General features: G+C 38.6%; 1 protein-coding gene across 2 annotated transcripts in view; it reads left to right on the top strand.

Annotated features, from left to right (window-relative positions):
- Positions 1-16484, top strand: part of tiparp (TCDD-inducible poly(ADP-ribose) polymerase) — a 42410-nt gene that overhangs the window by 11047 nt on the left and 14879 nt on the right. For both annotated transcript variants that reach the window (XM_066685617.1, XM_066685618.1), the window contains exons 3-5: positions 4288-4474; positions 6116-6303; positions 12460-12720. In XM_066685617.1, coding sequence (XP_066541714.1) covers positions 4288-4474; positions 6116-6303; positions 12460-12720 — 636 coding nt within the window. The remainder of the gene's footprint in view (positions 1-4287; positions 4475-6115; positions 6304-12459; positions 12721-16484) is intronic.

The following is a 16484-nucleotide window of genomic DNA, read 5'->3' as shown; positions in this document are numbered from 1 at the left end:
AGGATGGTCCATGACTCAGAAGCTTGGTGCTGAAACTAGTGACAGAGCAATTTGTTTTAAAACACACTGGGGTGTGAAACTCAGAGACTGGGCTATTTTCAGATGAGGAACTTATGGCCAGTCAAGACATGAGTTTATATTTTCTGATGACCTACTAATGACTCTTCAGGATGTGCGTGTGTGTGTGGTTGCACATGCAGTGGACCACGACAGTGATGAGGAAAATTATGTCCCCCTTATTTGCATTTTATTTTGTGGAGTTGTATGGTTTGTTTATTCAGTAAATGCAAGTTAGATGTTTCATTTCCCAATCATGTTTTGCATAGACTTTAATATTCTGGCCTTTGCTGTAAGTCCTGACACAGTACTGCTTGTAGACTGTTGATGGACTATTTTTTGTTTGTGCTGTGTGTGGGTTTGTGTGCCTGTGTATGTGTGAATGTGAATATGAGTGAGAGAGAAAGAGAGAGCGAGCTCTTTCTATTGTCTGCCTCACAAGCAGGATTCAACCTGTCCCTGATCTTCTGTTTCATGCTGGTGGATCGTGTTTTTTTTTTTTTTTTTACATCACTTAATACCAGTACGTTATTCATTTTAGCATAGTACGTTTTGGATGTGATTCAGACCTCAGCTTTCTTCCAAATACAGTATTCAAAACTATGGAAAACAAATTAAAGTGGAAAGATAAATTTTCATCCCACTTTGGAATGGTACAGATAATTTTCTTATACTTGAATATCAGATATCATATCAGAAAGAGTAAACATTTTATTGGTGCATCCCAGTTTGTTAGACAAGAGCCTTGTCTAAACAGAAAGTGCTTTGTTAGACAGGTCCCTCATATACCACTGCCAACTGCTTACATATTTATCTTATTGAAGTTATGTAATCATTTGGCGAGTAAGACCACGAGCAAACTCCTCCCCTCAGCCCTCTATATGCCCTGCAAATTCATGTCATTTCCGCATCAGACAAACTTGCTCCCACCTCCACCCTTATTTTGTATTCTTATTCAGCGGGTGGGTACAGCTTCATACGCATTCATAACCCGCCCTGAACTCCTCCCCAAAAACGTCTGAGTTCACCTCCCCATTTCAGCCTTTACGGGCGTGGTCTGTATTAGCAAATACTTCTTTATTGTGTGAGTGAATGTGTGCATAGCACAGGAAGCCTTGGACGTGTTGGGCAGGAGTGTGTGCCTGTTCCTCTACATCTGCGGGGTGTGTGCCCCTGGTTAATGGGTGTGTGAAAGTGTAAACACAGTGCGTGTTTGTTTCCCTTAGCGAATGTTGTAGTGGTAAGTGTGTGTGTGTGTGTGTGTGTGTGTGTGAAATGGGAGATGTGTCTAGAGGGCTAAAGCTGTTACAACCTTAACCTTTGCATGTGCTGACAGGGAATGTTCCCATAGGTGTGTGTGTGTGTGAGTGAGAAAGAGAGAGAGAGAGAGAGAGAGAGAGAGAGAGAGAGAGAGAGAGAGAGAGACCTGTGTGCCTGCAAGTGCATAAGTATGTCTTGACTCAATTCAGTAGGTCAGTGGTGACATACTGCTTTGATAATAATCTTTCCATCTATCTCCATCTCTGTCTATCTGTTGGTCTCTCTTTCTCTCTCTCTCTCTCTCTCTCTCTCTCTCACACACACACACACACCCTCTTTCACCCTGTCTCTCTCCTTTTCTCTATCTTATTCTCTGTCTCCCTCCCTCCCCCCAGTGTGTACGTGGAGAATGGGCTATGGCTTGTTTTTCTTGTGTTGTTTTCTACATAAGATCTGATTCCTTGCCTGGCACAGAGTCAAATAAAGAGGGGGATGGGCAACCCTCATTTTCTTCTTCTAGAGTTTGCATGCACTATCATTTCCCTTTCTGTGGCCACTTAAGTCAGCCAATGTGCTCCTTGCAGTGTTTTCACGTACTTATCATTCCATCTATTCTCTTTTTCACCTCTCTGCCAGATGACTGCTTACAGGCACAGCTTTTCAGATTTCTGCCTGCCAAGCAGAAATAAAAAACAACAACGACAGCACGAAGACATTCTGAACCAGAGACATTGTGTTGTGAAGTGCTTGAGTGATCAACCACAGCTAGTTAAGATATTTCGGGTTTCTTGATAATTCGGATTAATTGAATCCATGTTTATTTGTCTCATATAAAACCTGTGCCATAACAGATTTTATGCAACTCCTGCCTATATGATTCCCTCCTTTGTCTTTGTTTTCTGTTAGTTTTAGTGGTACTCGTTGTACTCGTTTAGTCCAGCTCATATAGCTCTCATGCATGGCCTGGTTGTTTTTTAGTTGGTGAGGGTTTTTATATTTGGTCCATTCATTGTCCACCCTTCCTGCCAGATTCTGCTATGCTTTAACTATCTCATGCTTTATTTTATGATCATTCTCTTTGTTAGTCTCAGTCTCTCTCTCTCTCTCTCTCTCTCTCTCTCTCTCTCTCTTTCTCTCTCTGCCACAAGCTATAATCTGAATAAATTAAGGATTAGTCTAGTTATATCACATACTCAGTCACTTGCACATTAAAACTTGTGGACTATTTAGCACAGCCAATCCACATAGTAACACATGGAGAACACAAGAGTCCACATATGAGGCTTAAATACAGCTTTGTTGCCCAGTGGATCTAGATGGGGTCATTTGCAATGTTTCGTATAAATAAATAATAGGAAATAAAACAGGGCCATGCTCAATTTGTGTGTGATTCTGTGGCTGTTTGGCACGACACCATGCACGTTGGTCAGAACTGAGGCTCTTGGTTAGGTTTCTCCGTTGTTCACAATTTCCGAGCAGTCCTGCTGAGCTCAGCAACATTTACACATGCATTATATCTCACTCTGATCTGACTCCATGGTAAACAAAAAATAAACAATGACCCCCATGACTCTGGTGGTTTATATCTGGCTCTGACACTGTATTCAGCTACTGCAATGACCCCTGCTGATGACATATCCTTGGTTCCCCTCTAAACTTGAAGAAACGTGGGCCGGTTCACTTGAAAGAACCAAGGTTCCCAGAATCAGGAACAGAACTGGTTCAAGAACCAGAGTTCTTTTGGTCAAAAAACGCTATATGTCAGCGACAATACTTGTTGCACCACCTTGCTCCCCAAAAATAAAATCCAAAAAAAAGACATTTAAATGTTTCTTTTCACACATTCTGTTCTGTTCAGTGTCACTGAGGAAAGTAAGCACACAAGAATGAAGAACAGGCATGCATGCAGATTTTTGAGAGACCTGACCTTTTCTTGTAAATTGGCTCTGGCTTTGAGCTTGCAGCCCTGTTCAGCATTTTAACCCTTGACCAGTAATCCTTTTTGCATTTCAGAGTGAGTGTGATCGATCAGACTGGTATTAGAGTGGGCTGTCTTTCCTAGTTTGTTACCTACAAAGCAGAAGAGTGTGGGTGTCGATATATGTGGGTGATTGGGTAGGATGTGGCAGGGGCAGACAGTGGGTGTCAGGCTTACTCTCTCTGCCCAAAGGACATGGTCTATCCCTTAATGCTTTTCTAATGTCGGGAGACCGGCACTGACTGACCTGAAAAATGTTTAAACAGAGTTTGTCCTAACAAAAATCAACATTTTCATTCGATTATGGCTAACAACACTTTTTATTTTAGAGACTTTTTTGGCTGGTGGTCATGGGATGGCACTACTTTTTCCTTTCTCATACGTAAAATGTTTTTTTTATTTTTTTGCTGTCTGATACTAATACTGCTCCAATGTTAAATTACCTAGTTTAGTATGCATTAGTCTATGTCCTTATACCAAGGAAATCTTTTAAATTTATTATACTTATTAATTTCACACTGGCTTTCTGTCATCATTCACTTTGACTTCAAGATCCTGCATATGACATTTTAAGTTCTTGCTCTAATGGCCACGATCTGGCACATCTTACTGATATGTTAAAGTGATTATATCCTAAATCAACCATTTGCTCAGCTAAAGCAGGTTTACTCTTGTTTCCTTACATCTCACCTGGTCAAATATATACATTTTTATACAGATATAGACATTTGGAATTTTTTTTTCCAGATAATATTACAAATACTGCTAGCTTTGTGGACATTTTAATATCCAGAGTAATAATATTATTCAGACTAATACCGTCCTTTTAAGGCTGATTCATTTACATGTATTTACATGTGTTTTTATTAAACTCAAATGCTTATTAACACCGTTTATTTTTTATATTATGAATATGCCAAGTAAAGATATCAATAGCATTATGTGTATGTGTATCTCCAATTGAGATTGAACATGTTTCCTCTCATACACAGGGGTCGAGTGTTCATGCTAGACTTTAGTGCAATGAAGGTTTGTGACCTGGAATTTGACCTCATTAGACGCCTGTCCACACCCTCCAGTTCTGGGTCAACACCTTCCAGCACAAGCCTTGTCCCCAGCTGCCTTACAGTGTGGAAGTATTATTGCAGAGACAACTTTGGCTGGAGGGAGTACTCAGAGGTGAGATGCTGAATGTCTTCTTATGCACATCTTAACAAAATTGTCCACATATAATAATTAGGTAAAGCTAATATTTAATTATTAATATTTAATTAATTTAATTATGCTAACTGCCTTACCCATTCACTTTCAGTTATTGCAAAATATGCTGGGTAGTACTCTCAGAAGGGCTAATGCCAGTTGTTGAAACAATATATGCAACAGTCTTTGGAGAATTCTAATTTTTCAAGTTTTTCAAGACTGGTTGCATAGTAAGTTGTTCAAAAAAGGCTTTTTGAAAATAAAAGATAAGAATGAATGATAAGAATGAATGAATTAAGTCCACAACAGAGGGGTATATAAATGTCTGTATAACAGTTTTGTTTTAGGTATTTAGGATATGTGTCCACATTTTCAGGAAGTATGAATATGTGTATAAGTGTGTGAAGGAACGTTCTGACCTGCCCATTACATAAGTGTTCCCTTTTGAAAATAAAGTTATTTATTTTGTCACACTTTATATTAAGTGTCTCTAATAACTATGTAGTTACACATGAACAGCATATGCATCAACGATGTAACTACTGATGAATTGGTGTCTGTTACAGACGGATTACAGTAGTAAAGCTTATGTAATTACATATGTGCCTCAACTTAAATTTTGCCTTTTGTAATTACACAAGTGGATCTTGTGTAACCCCCCACCCCGTGTCCTGGGGGTGCCATTTTCGCTTACTGACTGATTGCTATTTTTGAAATGCGAATGCCTAGGAACTGTTGGTTCAGCCGTATTTCACAGAGAGAACTTTAGATGGCTCTACAACACTGTTGTTATTTTAGCTATGTTTCACATTGCAGTTTTTGAATTACATTTGGAAATGTTTTGCAGGCTTCCATCATCATAAATTGAATCATGAACCAGAAAATTCCGTTCCTAGTTGGAACCAAATAACAGTAGGTTATTCAGTGTGAACCATGGATAAATAATAGGAAATATAACAGGATCATGCTCAGTTTGTGTGTGTTTCTGTGCCTGTGTTTGGCTCTGCGTTAGTTTCTCCACTGTTCACAAGCTCAGCAGGACAGGTCAGAACTCTGCAACATTTACAAATGTATTACATCTCACAGAGAGAGGAGGACTGCTGAATTTGTCTTATTTCTCCTGTGGGGAGAAATTTTGTGGTGTTATTGTGTATATAAAACTCCATATATCTCTGGACAGCTACATTAAACTTCACGTTTTACTCTAACCAGTTACACTTAATAAATAAGTAATTGTAATTCTTAAAATCAACAAAAAGGTTCTTGGTATTCTTTGTTCTTTGGTGGTAGATCATCTAGTATTTAATTTTTAAATAAATGGACAAGAAAAACACTGATTCAGGTGTTATATATTATGAACAAAACGTTGTGCTCCAGTGTGCTGCTTTTCCAGACCTTCCAATGACAAGGGTATGTATTTTGGGATTTCCTGTTTTTTGAAATGCCATAAGTACCTCTGTGACAGTGGCTATTTGGCTAATGGCAGTCCGGCCAACCTAGGCTTGCCTAGTTTCTCTTTGCTATTGTTCTTTCACATTCTCATTGTCTCCCTGTCTCAATCAGTCTGTTTTTCTCTGTCACTTTCTCCAACTCTAACATTTCTCTCTCATTGTTCCATAGCCAGTGGTGCGTTTGATTGAGGAGGCAAGTGGGCGGGGCTTAAAGGAGGTGCGCTTCATTACGCTACAGAATCAGTACATACTGAACATCCGTGAGGGCTTCCAGCAGAACGCTGTCTTCGGCTTCCGCCGCCAAATCAAGAAACGGCCACTCTTTATGTCCTCTGTCAGGCTCTCTCAATACTTACAGTGAGTATCCATGGAAACACAGTGCAAATTACTCCCAGCACAGCCCATAATAATCCCACATTTTCATGTTCCATCTCTGATTCCCTGTATTACACCAAAAAGAGTCTTGTATATTGGAGAATCTTGTATATTCCTATGCTGGTTTTATGCCTATTTCATGTTTGTAGTATATGAGAAGTAAAAAATAATCTCAGCAGGATGGCACATATAAGAGAGAATGAATCTCAGTTAATTTCCCTTTAGCCTTGCTACTTTTAGAGGAAAGGAAAAATCTCTGCTCTTCATTCTTGAATAAAACACCCCTTTATTACCTTTAATGGTGAAAGAATGAAGGGGAAAATGTACCCAGCTTTCTTTCTGACTCATCCAGTACACATCCTGTACTGTACCATGATAAATTAAATTCTTTCTTTCTTTTTGAAATGCTGGTCATCTTTAGAGTTAAAAGTATTGTGGTTGTATTTCAAGCAACTTCCAATGTCTATACATTCCAGAACCAATATAAGAAAATGGTTTCTGACTGCCAAACCCCTTACCGTGTGTGTATGAAGTGTTTCTATCGGTTCTATTTGTGAGTACACTTTGTACTCCTAGAACATTCTGCTGCTGTTGGAGTGTACCTGTCTTAACAGACTGCCTGTCATGCTGGCACTAATGTCCAGAGGCACACACCACCACTCATTCGGTGGAAAGCAAAACAAGACAGAAATTTGCAGATGAAGAGAATGAGGAAAGAGGAGTAAAGCATAAACTGGTTCCAGATTGGTGAAGCTAGGTGAATGAGAGGGAAACATGACTGTTTGGGAAGTAGAGTTTTTTGGGCCAGACGTTTTCACTTCAGGCCTTTTTTAAGTGTTTTTTCCCATCATTGATGCATCTGTTGCTGAGCTCCTCTGATCTGTGCAGGAAGTGAATCTTATGACCAGCCTCCTACTTTTTTCGTCCTACTTCACAGTTTATGGTGATATTTTTCTTTGAATATGCCAAGTGAAAAAGCAGGTAACTCTTGACAGATAACAGATAACTATGGAATGGTTTAATGTATTTTTCATAGTCTAATTTTGGCCCAAGATGTTCCACTCTTCTTTAGTAGTTATGGTTTGGATAAATTTTAGATTCAAGACAGGCTTAACTTTATTGTCTGTGCTCAGTACAAGTCAACAAAATGCTGTTAGCCTCTACCAGAATCGCTAAAGCTAGCATTGTGTTATGCCCCTTTACACAACTTGCACTAAAAGGAACACTTTAAATGAAGAATTGTACACTTTTTTCTTAAACAGTAAATAAACCTGGATCCTTTTGGCAGCTGCTGTATTTGTGCCATGCAGCTACAAATCCCTCATAGCTAAGAGTATTTGGAAGTAAATATCCATCCACTTTGCGCTGTACAGACAATGAGGAGTGTCTACATTTTCACTTTTGTCAAAATATGTTGGGCTGTTGAGTAATATCAAATTGATGTTGCTTATGAGGCTTTGAATATTGTATGACAAATCTGTTGACAAATTTGAGGCTTTTAATGTTTTAGTCAGTTAAATAACTAATAACAGAACGTTACATAATATCACTGAAGCAAGTCTATTTTAAGAGATTACTTAATGGCTCCATCCATTTAGAGGCAAGTGTGTGATGTTTAAGATAATCATTCATTCATTCATTGTCTGTAGTAGCTTATCCAGTTCAGGAGCTTACCGAGATTTACTGGGTACCAGGAAGGGACATTCCCTGGACATAGCACCAGTCCATGACAGGGCAAAACATACTCACACACTCATAGCTATGGACACATTTGCCTGGCCAATCCACCTACCGAAATATGTTTTTGAACAATGGGAGGAAATCCACACAGACAATCATTTGAGGCAGGGCTCGAACCCAAAATCCCAGAACCCTGCAGCTGTGTGAGAGCAACACTACCTGTTTTGCCACAGTGCAACCCATAAGACATAATCATGTGAAATACATTTGTTATGTAGCTCCAGTTAAAATCTTAAGAAACAAGTAACCATGTAAATGGAGTAAATGGAGTTGTGTATATTTATATTATAATCAAACTGTTCATTTAGACTTGATGAGCTTATATATTTGCCCCAATCTAGTGCTAAAGTGTCAGTGACAGTTGTATCACTGTGCACGTGGCTCTGTGGCCTCGGCTGGGTGTGAATAGCACTGGGTTTCGCAGCTGGAGGCTCCTGCTGTGGCAGGAACAAGCTGTCCTAACCTCGGGGGTGGAAGCTATTAGGCTGAGTGGCAACTTGGCTGAGCTTCTGCCCACACCAGTCCAGTTACTGCTCGGCACACAGCATAAATCTATTTCTCTTACACACATAAACACACACACACAGTCCCATTAGTAAGGTACAATTTAATACCACCCCTTCCTTTTATTTCCTTTTTAATACTCCATTTCTTCATTCTTACCAGGGTCTTTTTAGAAACATGGAAAATAATTCCCTAGCATTTCTAGAGATGTCATTTGGCAGGCCACAACAAAGAGACAGAAAGGGAAAGTCAAAAAGTTGGGGGAAAGAAAACAGAGAGAGACAGTGAAAGTGGCATGGTTTAGGAGAACTCAGGTAGAAGATGACTCAGGCTAACTCAAGCAATCATGTCTACCCTGCTGGAAAATAATAAGACAACATCAAAGAGAAAGAACAGTAAAGCCTGACTCGCATCCCACCTGTTCCACAAACACCCTGCGCTGCTTTGCTCTCATCCAATTTTAGCAATACAGCTCTGATAAGGAGAGTTTTAATTAGTCCTGCATTGAGTTCTACAATGATGTCTGGCAAAAAAAATTAAATACATTATAAATGGACAGTGATTATTTCCCCAGACTTTGGATTCCAAAAGATGACCCTTAATTTTGCTTCAATCCAGCTCCCAGTACATGATAATAATGACAAGTATAAGAAACATTAGAAGAAGAATTTGAACTGCACTCCACTTCCTTTATAAGATTACATAGCTGTTCCTACTTGGGGCTCTTAAGTTCAGTTAGCCCATGGCAGTCTATTTAAACAGCATTGTATATTAAGCTGCTTCATCATGAGCTTCTTGATTAGATGTAGTTTATAAGAGCACTTATATTTAATATGTGGGTCAAACAGTTTTATGTGAAGAAGAAAAAATATTTTTTACAATGCTAAATATGGTGTTTTGACCTACTTCTTCAGATGTGGCACCAGTCTGCATTTGTTTGTAATTATGGTTGCAACATTGTTTATTATTATGGTTGTGCATTCCTTGCAGTGTGCACTATATTGTTCTCTTTAAGTCAGTTTCTTCTTCTGGCTTATTATGGTTGGCAGTGCTTGCAGTTTAACTGTTTACTGGTGTTACTTATCGATTTTCCTTTCCACCATAAAGTAAGTAAGTCAGTAAATCTTTATTTATATAGCTCTTACCTAGAGCAAGCAACAAAGTGCTTCACAATACAACATAATAAAAATACAATAGTTAAATATATATATATATATATAAAGTAATTAATAAAGTAATTCAAAGACAACCAAAATCAAGAGTTACTAAAAGCAACAGAATAAATGTAAGTCTTTAAACTTTCTTTTAAACACATATACTGAGACTGAATGTCTAAAGTCAGTGAAGAGATTATTCCAAAGTTTAGGAGCCCACGCTGCAAATGCCTTATCCTCCTTTGCATTGGGTTTGGTTCTGGGCATTGCTAGTAGGCCCTGGTTAGAGGATCTTAAGGGTCTCACCCTCTCAAGTGGGCACAGAAGCTCAGAGATATATGCTGGGCCCTCATTATGTAGAGCCTGGTAAGTCAGCACTAATATTTTAAAATCAATCCTAAAACTCACAGGCAGCCAATGAAGAGAGGCTTGTATAGTTTTCTTCTGCTGAGAAGATGGGCTGCTGCGTTTTGAACAGGCTGCAGATGAGCCACGTCCCTCTGGCTCAAACAGGTGAACAGGGCATTACAGTAGTCCAACTGGGAGGAGAGAAAGCATGAATGAGTATTTCAGTGTCCAAATAGGTCAGAAAATTTCTAACCATAGTGATAAGTGATAAATGCCGTTTAGGGGCAGATCTTCTTATCCACAGTTTTCGTAGTTAAACGTTTAGTTCCACCTTATTGTATGTGATGTCACTAAACATTTACCTGCTTAAGAGGAAGGCAAAAATATAAAGAGCCTGCATTTATAAGAATGTACTGTCTAAACCATCAAAAATTATAGACTAGACGAGGCTTTCCCTTCAACCATAAATTTAATTTTAGGGGGCAGATCCTTGATTCTTACTCACAATTTTCGTATTGAAGCATTTACTTCCACCTTAAATATTTATGCATCTTATTTGAGTTCTCCAGCTTCTAATGGAATACTCATTTCCACCTTAAACAGCTAAACTTTAATTCCGCCTGCATTTTTCGAGATAGTCACTCAATTCGAACCGAAAACCATGCTTCTTATACAGCTTTTAGATATGCACACTTGTTCGCCTCAACAAGTTTTTCAGATTTTTCCATGAATTTCTATGGATTTTTAAAATTTCTTCTCAGATTAACTTGTGATGACATGATCAATTCTTGGTCAATCTGGACAATATTTACACCAAATTGAACCCCAGAATGTTCTTGTCGCAGCAGTGTCTTGGTTAAGCGATTTTTAAAATATTATCTGAGCTACAAAAGTTTGTTTGGAAGTTTAAACCCCCCATAGCTTTGTGCTTGCATGTGTGAGAGAGAAAGAGAGAGAGAAATAGAGGGGGAGGGGGAGAGAGTGAGAGTGAGGGGGAGATGTATGTGTGAGAGAGATACGTGGGCAGTCTCATTTAAAGGTGCAATCTGTAATACTGACACCACGCTTTTAAAATCAGAACTATGAAACAGCTTAAAACACACACACACACCATGGAGAAATACACATGCATCTGCCTCAATTTCTTTTTAAAAAAAGGTTTTTACACATTTCAATGGTGTTATTATTAACCTTCTTAGTACAAAATACACAAAACACAGTCCTGACACACATTATGAATCACACAACCTATGGCGTTTACTCCTTTTAATCTATACACAGGCATCTGTACTTCTATGATGTTTTTCAGAAATTATTAGCTGTTACCTGTTCAGGAGAATATTAGCCAGTTCTGGCTCTGCTCTCTAGTGTTGCTGCTTGTAAACTGCCTCCACTTTTCAAACATAAGGCCAATACTTCCTCTTATTTTACTCCATCTCTGGTCATGGAGATTTTTAGAAGGGCAATGGGGCTTTTTGGGTTTGTAGACCTGGTCACACGTTGGACTGTAAAGTGATTAGACAGAGGGCGGAATGAAAGGCAGGACCTCAGATGGTGGGATCACAGGAGCTCCACACTGGACTGGGTACTTCTCAAAGAGAATATACTGCTTTAGCAATGCTAAGAGAGGCAGCAGTGTTTTAGCTTTGACTTTTTCCTTAATCTATGATCACACACTCTGGACAGTTTATGACTATGTACAGGAAATATCCTACAGATTGCTCCTTTAAGATTTTAAGGGTGGAAGTCAAAATAATATTGTTGCTGTTTTTAATGTGGAATTTTTTAAATGTGGCGATCAAAATATATTGCCAGTCTTTTTAAAGTTTTAAGGTTTATGTAAAGTGGTAATTTTTAAAGGTGGAAATCATAATTGTGTGCTTCTTAAGGTGGATTCATTTTTTTAAATGTGGCAATCAAAATATACTGGCTTTTTACTGTTTTTTTTAACTTTTAAGATTCATTTGAAGTGGTTGTTTATTCAATGCGAAGGTCTAAATAAGAGGTTTTTAGGAAGTTTTTAAGGTGGACTTTTTAATGTGGCATTTAAAATATACTGTCTGTTTTAATGTTTATTGAAGTTGTCATTTATTTAATGTGGAAGTTTAAATAAAATGTCTAATTGTTGAATGTGGAATTTTTTAATGTGGTGTTCAAAATATATAGGCAGTTATCTTAATGTGGCAGCTTTTTGGAATTCCAATGTAAAATATGCACTTATTCTTAGACCTGTGTATTTGTATTTTTATTTAATTAGGTAGTTTAAGTTAGAGGAATGTTCTGGGTTATAAATCCTTGTGGATAATTGTAGGTATTTTGCTATGCGTCACTCTACTAAATTAACAACTCATTAATTAATATGGGCTAAAACCCTGTTTTTCCCTTTTGTCAGAACTCTAGGTGGCCTCTTTCCTCTGGATGTTTCCGGACTGCAACCACTCTCTCCCACATCAGATGTAGTTCCTCGGCCATTCCCAGAGACTTGGGTCACCATGAGCCCTAGCCAGGACTTCATCCAGGTGCCTGTATCCAGCGATGACCGCAGCTACCGCACCGTTTACAACCTTTTTCACAAAACAGTGTCTGAGACCAAATTCCGCATCCTAAAGATCCTCCGAGTCCAGAACCCCTTTCTATGGGAAAAGTACAAAAGGTGAGGGAATGGCACTGTTCCATATGCTGAAGTATATTATACAGCTCATTCTAATTTCATGATGATAAAACGTTTTGTTCCAGAAGTGACTTCTACTCATATGTAGTGGAAGTAGTATGCACGGTGGCATTTGCACTACATAGCGGAGTCAATGATAATTAATTATTATTTTATTAATAATTAATTATTTAATTCATTTTGCTAAGCTCCATGTTTGGGAGCCATTAACTAATATGTAGTGTCCTTACCTGCCTTAATTTTAGCTTAGACAAGTAGGTCATCTTCACATATTATACAGCAGAATTAGCCAGAATTAATTATTATTAATGAATTATGCTCATTGACCCGCTGTGGGTTCTTGATTCTGAAATGGAATCTGAACTAGAAGTTATAATTCCATACAAGAAAGGTGCACACACAAACAAATAACCAATGATTGGTTTTATCACACAACTGGTTTATTAACTGTAATATCAAATAATGAATATTAATTAGACATTCATATAATAAAATGGATTACAGCGATACATGAGGGAACAGGGAGATTAATATATGAGGGAATTTCTCTATGATAATTATTGTCCTAAGTTCTAAGAAAGGTTATTGTTTATCCTAGCAAACTCTCAGTACCAACCCATGAGCCATGAGAGACATGAGACCATGTGACCTTACGTATCCGGAGATCGACAGGGAGCATGCCGCTGATGGTTTTCTCCCGAGGCTTTCAGACGCAGCCGTCGGAGCTGGTGGTGTTCTGAAGGTCTCTGTGGGGATTCTTCGTCGTCGCTGACCTGCTGCCTTGTGAGAGAGAGACATGTCCATGCAGGTCTCTCCTGGGCAGGTTTCCGCATCTCAGAAAATCATTCTGAGGGTGCGTGCAGCAGTCCTCTTCGTGGCGTTGTCGTCGTTTGGAGGGTCAGAGGTCTAAGGTTTCCTTTATGCTCTGGGTGTGGCACTGAAATTTTGCGAGGGTTAAACTATAGCTTTTCTTAATCTGTAGTTTCTATCTGGACCACGCTTTAAAGGTCCAAGGCTGTTTAAGAAAGCCATGAGTCTGACGCCTGCAGAGTCATTTCCAAAACTCAGGTCATTTTACTCTTTTAGCCTTGAAAAAGCTAAAAGAGACAACGCCCCAAGTGTCTGGAGCCTTGAAGTGAAGAGTCGAACATCGGAGAAAAAGGGGCAGAAGCCCAAAAAGCTCGAAAAACCTTACAAAGCTTGTGTCATTTAGCGCCACAGGTTTTTAACTAGAGTTTAGAAAACCCGCCCCGAATACCTGATTCGTCCTCAATGAGGGAGAATTGGAACATTTCTTGCTCCTGATTGGCTGTTTCCTGTACCTTGGGAGTGGCATCACATAGAATTTATGACACTTGACAAGACAAAGACTTGACCATCCCTGAGTGAACACTTTGCAATATAAAAGATTATATGTTAACACAAAGTAATATAATTAAGAAAAAGGTAACCATGTTCTATATAATTATTAACCAACTAAACACATAGTATGTGACTACCTTGGTTCTACATAAATTCATATAAACAAAAATGACTTTAAACACATGTAAATTAATTCCACCTATTTTGATTGTCAAAACGGGGTTAATTTCAAACAGTTGTGCCCATATACAACTTGTTTTCCATGTAAGAACTTTGGGATGTTTGAGTCTTTTAGAGTTAACAGTCTTTAAAAAGGTGTCCTTTAAAGAGGGCATTGTGGGTTTCAATCAAGATTGAGTCTCTGTGTCTCTCTGCATTCTTTTCTTGACCCTGGGGGTCCTTAAGTCATAAAAAAGGGTCTTTGGAGGGGGTTTTACGGGCCTGCTCTGGAGGTTTATCTCACCTTACGATCTTGGTTAGAGATGTCTCTGAAAACTAGCAAAAGCTTGGGTATTTAAAATCACATCTTCAGAAAGTCAAAATTTCTTATTAGAAATTAATACACATTCATCATATCCACTACACATAGTTAGTCATAGAAGCTTTGCTTGGTTGAATGCTGTAAACACTATATTTGTGTTGATTGCACAGATCTTTATAACACTTAAGCATTAAACATTTAAAAATTTAATTGAAACAAAATGTTGGATGCAGGCTTATACATAAGCTAAACTCTTGAAAAACATGTGATCTCCCAAGACAGAACTAGCAGTCCCCTCTGTTGGTTCTTTGAGCTCCTGCATCTCCTGTAAAGTATGGGAGTAAGATTAGTATGGAAGTAGGAGTGTGGGACTGTACTGTTATATTCTTTGCTTATGGGTCTGCATAAACCATGGCAACCGTCCTGGATGACTTTTGTAGGTGTGTGAGAGATGAACTTCAGAGGCGTGTGTAAAATGTGGAACATGCTCAGAGGAAGTTTGTGGTGGTGAAAAGGTGCTAGGAGTCACACTGGTGTGTGTGAGTTTGTGTCTGTATATGTATGTCTGTGTGTTTGTGTGTAGGAGGTACACTGTGCCATGGTGTTGTTTTTCTTTAATCTGCCATCGTCATGGAAACACAGTCTTAGTGGTAGAAGTTGCAGAAAGGTGGGCTGCTGCTGACTCACTATATATATCTCAGTTCATTGTATGTGTGCTGAGCTCATGCTGCAGCTTCAGAATAAGCCGATGAATTTAGCCTATAGAACAGTATTTTGGTTATAATGTTGGGTGGTGGATCATTCTCAGCGCTGCAGTGACACTGACATGGTGGCAGTGGTGTGTTAGTGTGTGTTGTACTGGTACGCATGGATCAGACAAATCATTGCAGTGCTGAGAATTATCCACCACCCAAATCATACTTGCTCGGTGGTGGCCCTTTGTGGGCCCTGACCATTGACAAACCGGGTGAAAAGGAGAAAAACACATTTAAACAACAAAAATGGACTATAGTCTGTAATTATAAAACATCAAATGTTTATATGTGAAAATAGCTTACGAATACCAGGAAGATTAATTCTCAGCACAAGAATCAGGAGAAAGATAATTAAAGCAATTACATTATATTTCAACAGAAGTAATTAGTTATTTGTAATGGAATAATTTTTTAGCTTTACCCTGTTGATGTGTGTATGTATGTATGAATATGAATACGCACACACACACATGTACACACAAACACACACACAATATCTCTCTCTCTCTCCCCACAAGACTAAGGCTAATGGTGCCAGTTGCCTTTGGATGGGTGTGGGAACTGCCACCTCTAAGAGCACTGACCTATTTTTGGTCACTCTGACCTTTCAGCTCAGCCAAATGCAGCACTCAGCATGCTGCCTTCAGTCTGTTTTGAACTTTCTTTTTTTGTGGTCAGACTATTTTTATTTTTATTAATTAGAAATCATGATTTATTATTCAGTAAGTAAAACTATTTATTCCATAACAATTTTAGAACTACTGTATGGTTCTGTCAAAATTCTTAAGGGAAGTTTGGGTCTATTCAAATTTTGCAGAATTAATTGATTTACAGCAGTCTCTTATGGTGTTATCATGCCATGTATGAGTCATTAACATTGCATTCTGTTTTCATGCACTCTTCTATTCGAACTGTCCAACATTGCGTTCAGCAATTTGCATGTTGTTTATAGGCTCAAGCTGTTTGCATATTGTTTCAGTATTATTTTTCAGTGGTTTCCAGGTATGTTCCTGGAGTGTTTTGATGTCACAGTTTTCACTGCTCTGACAGACGGTCCAAATAATCACAGATTATGGAGAGATTCCTAAGATCAAATCAAATTTATTTGTATAGTGCTTTTTACAACTGATGTTGTCACAAAGCAGCTT

The sequence above is a fragment of the Hoplias malabaricus genome, chromosome 11 (genome assembly GCF_029633855.1).
Source record: "Hoplias malabaricus isolate fHopMal1 chromosome 11, fHopMal1.hap1, whole genome shotgun sequence".
Taxonomy (NCBI): domain Eukaryota; kingdom Metazoa; phylum Chordata; class Actinopteri; order Characiformes; family Erythrinidae; genus Hoplias; species Hoplias malabaricus.
This window is presented reverse-complemented; position numbering and strand designations above follow the sequence as displayed.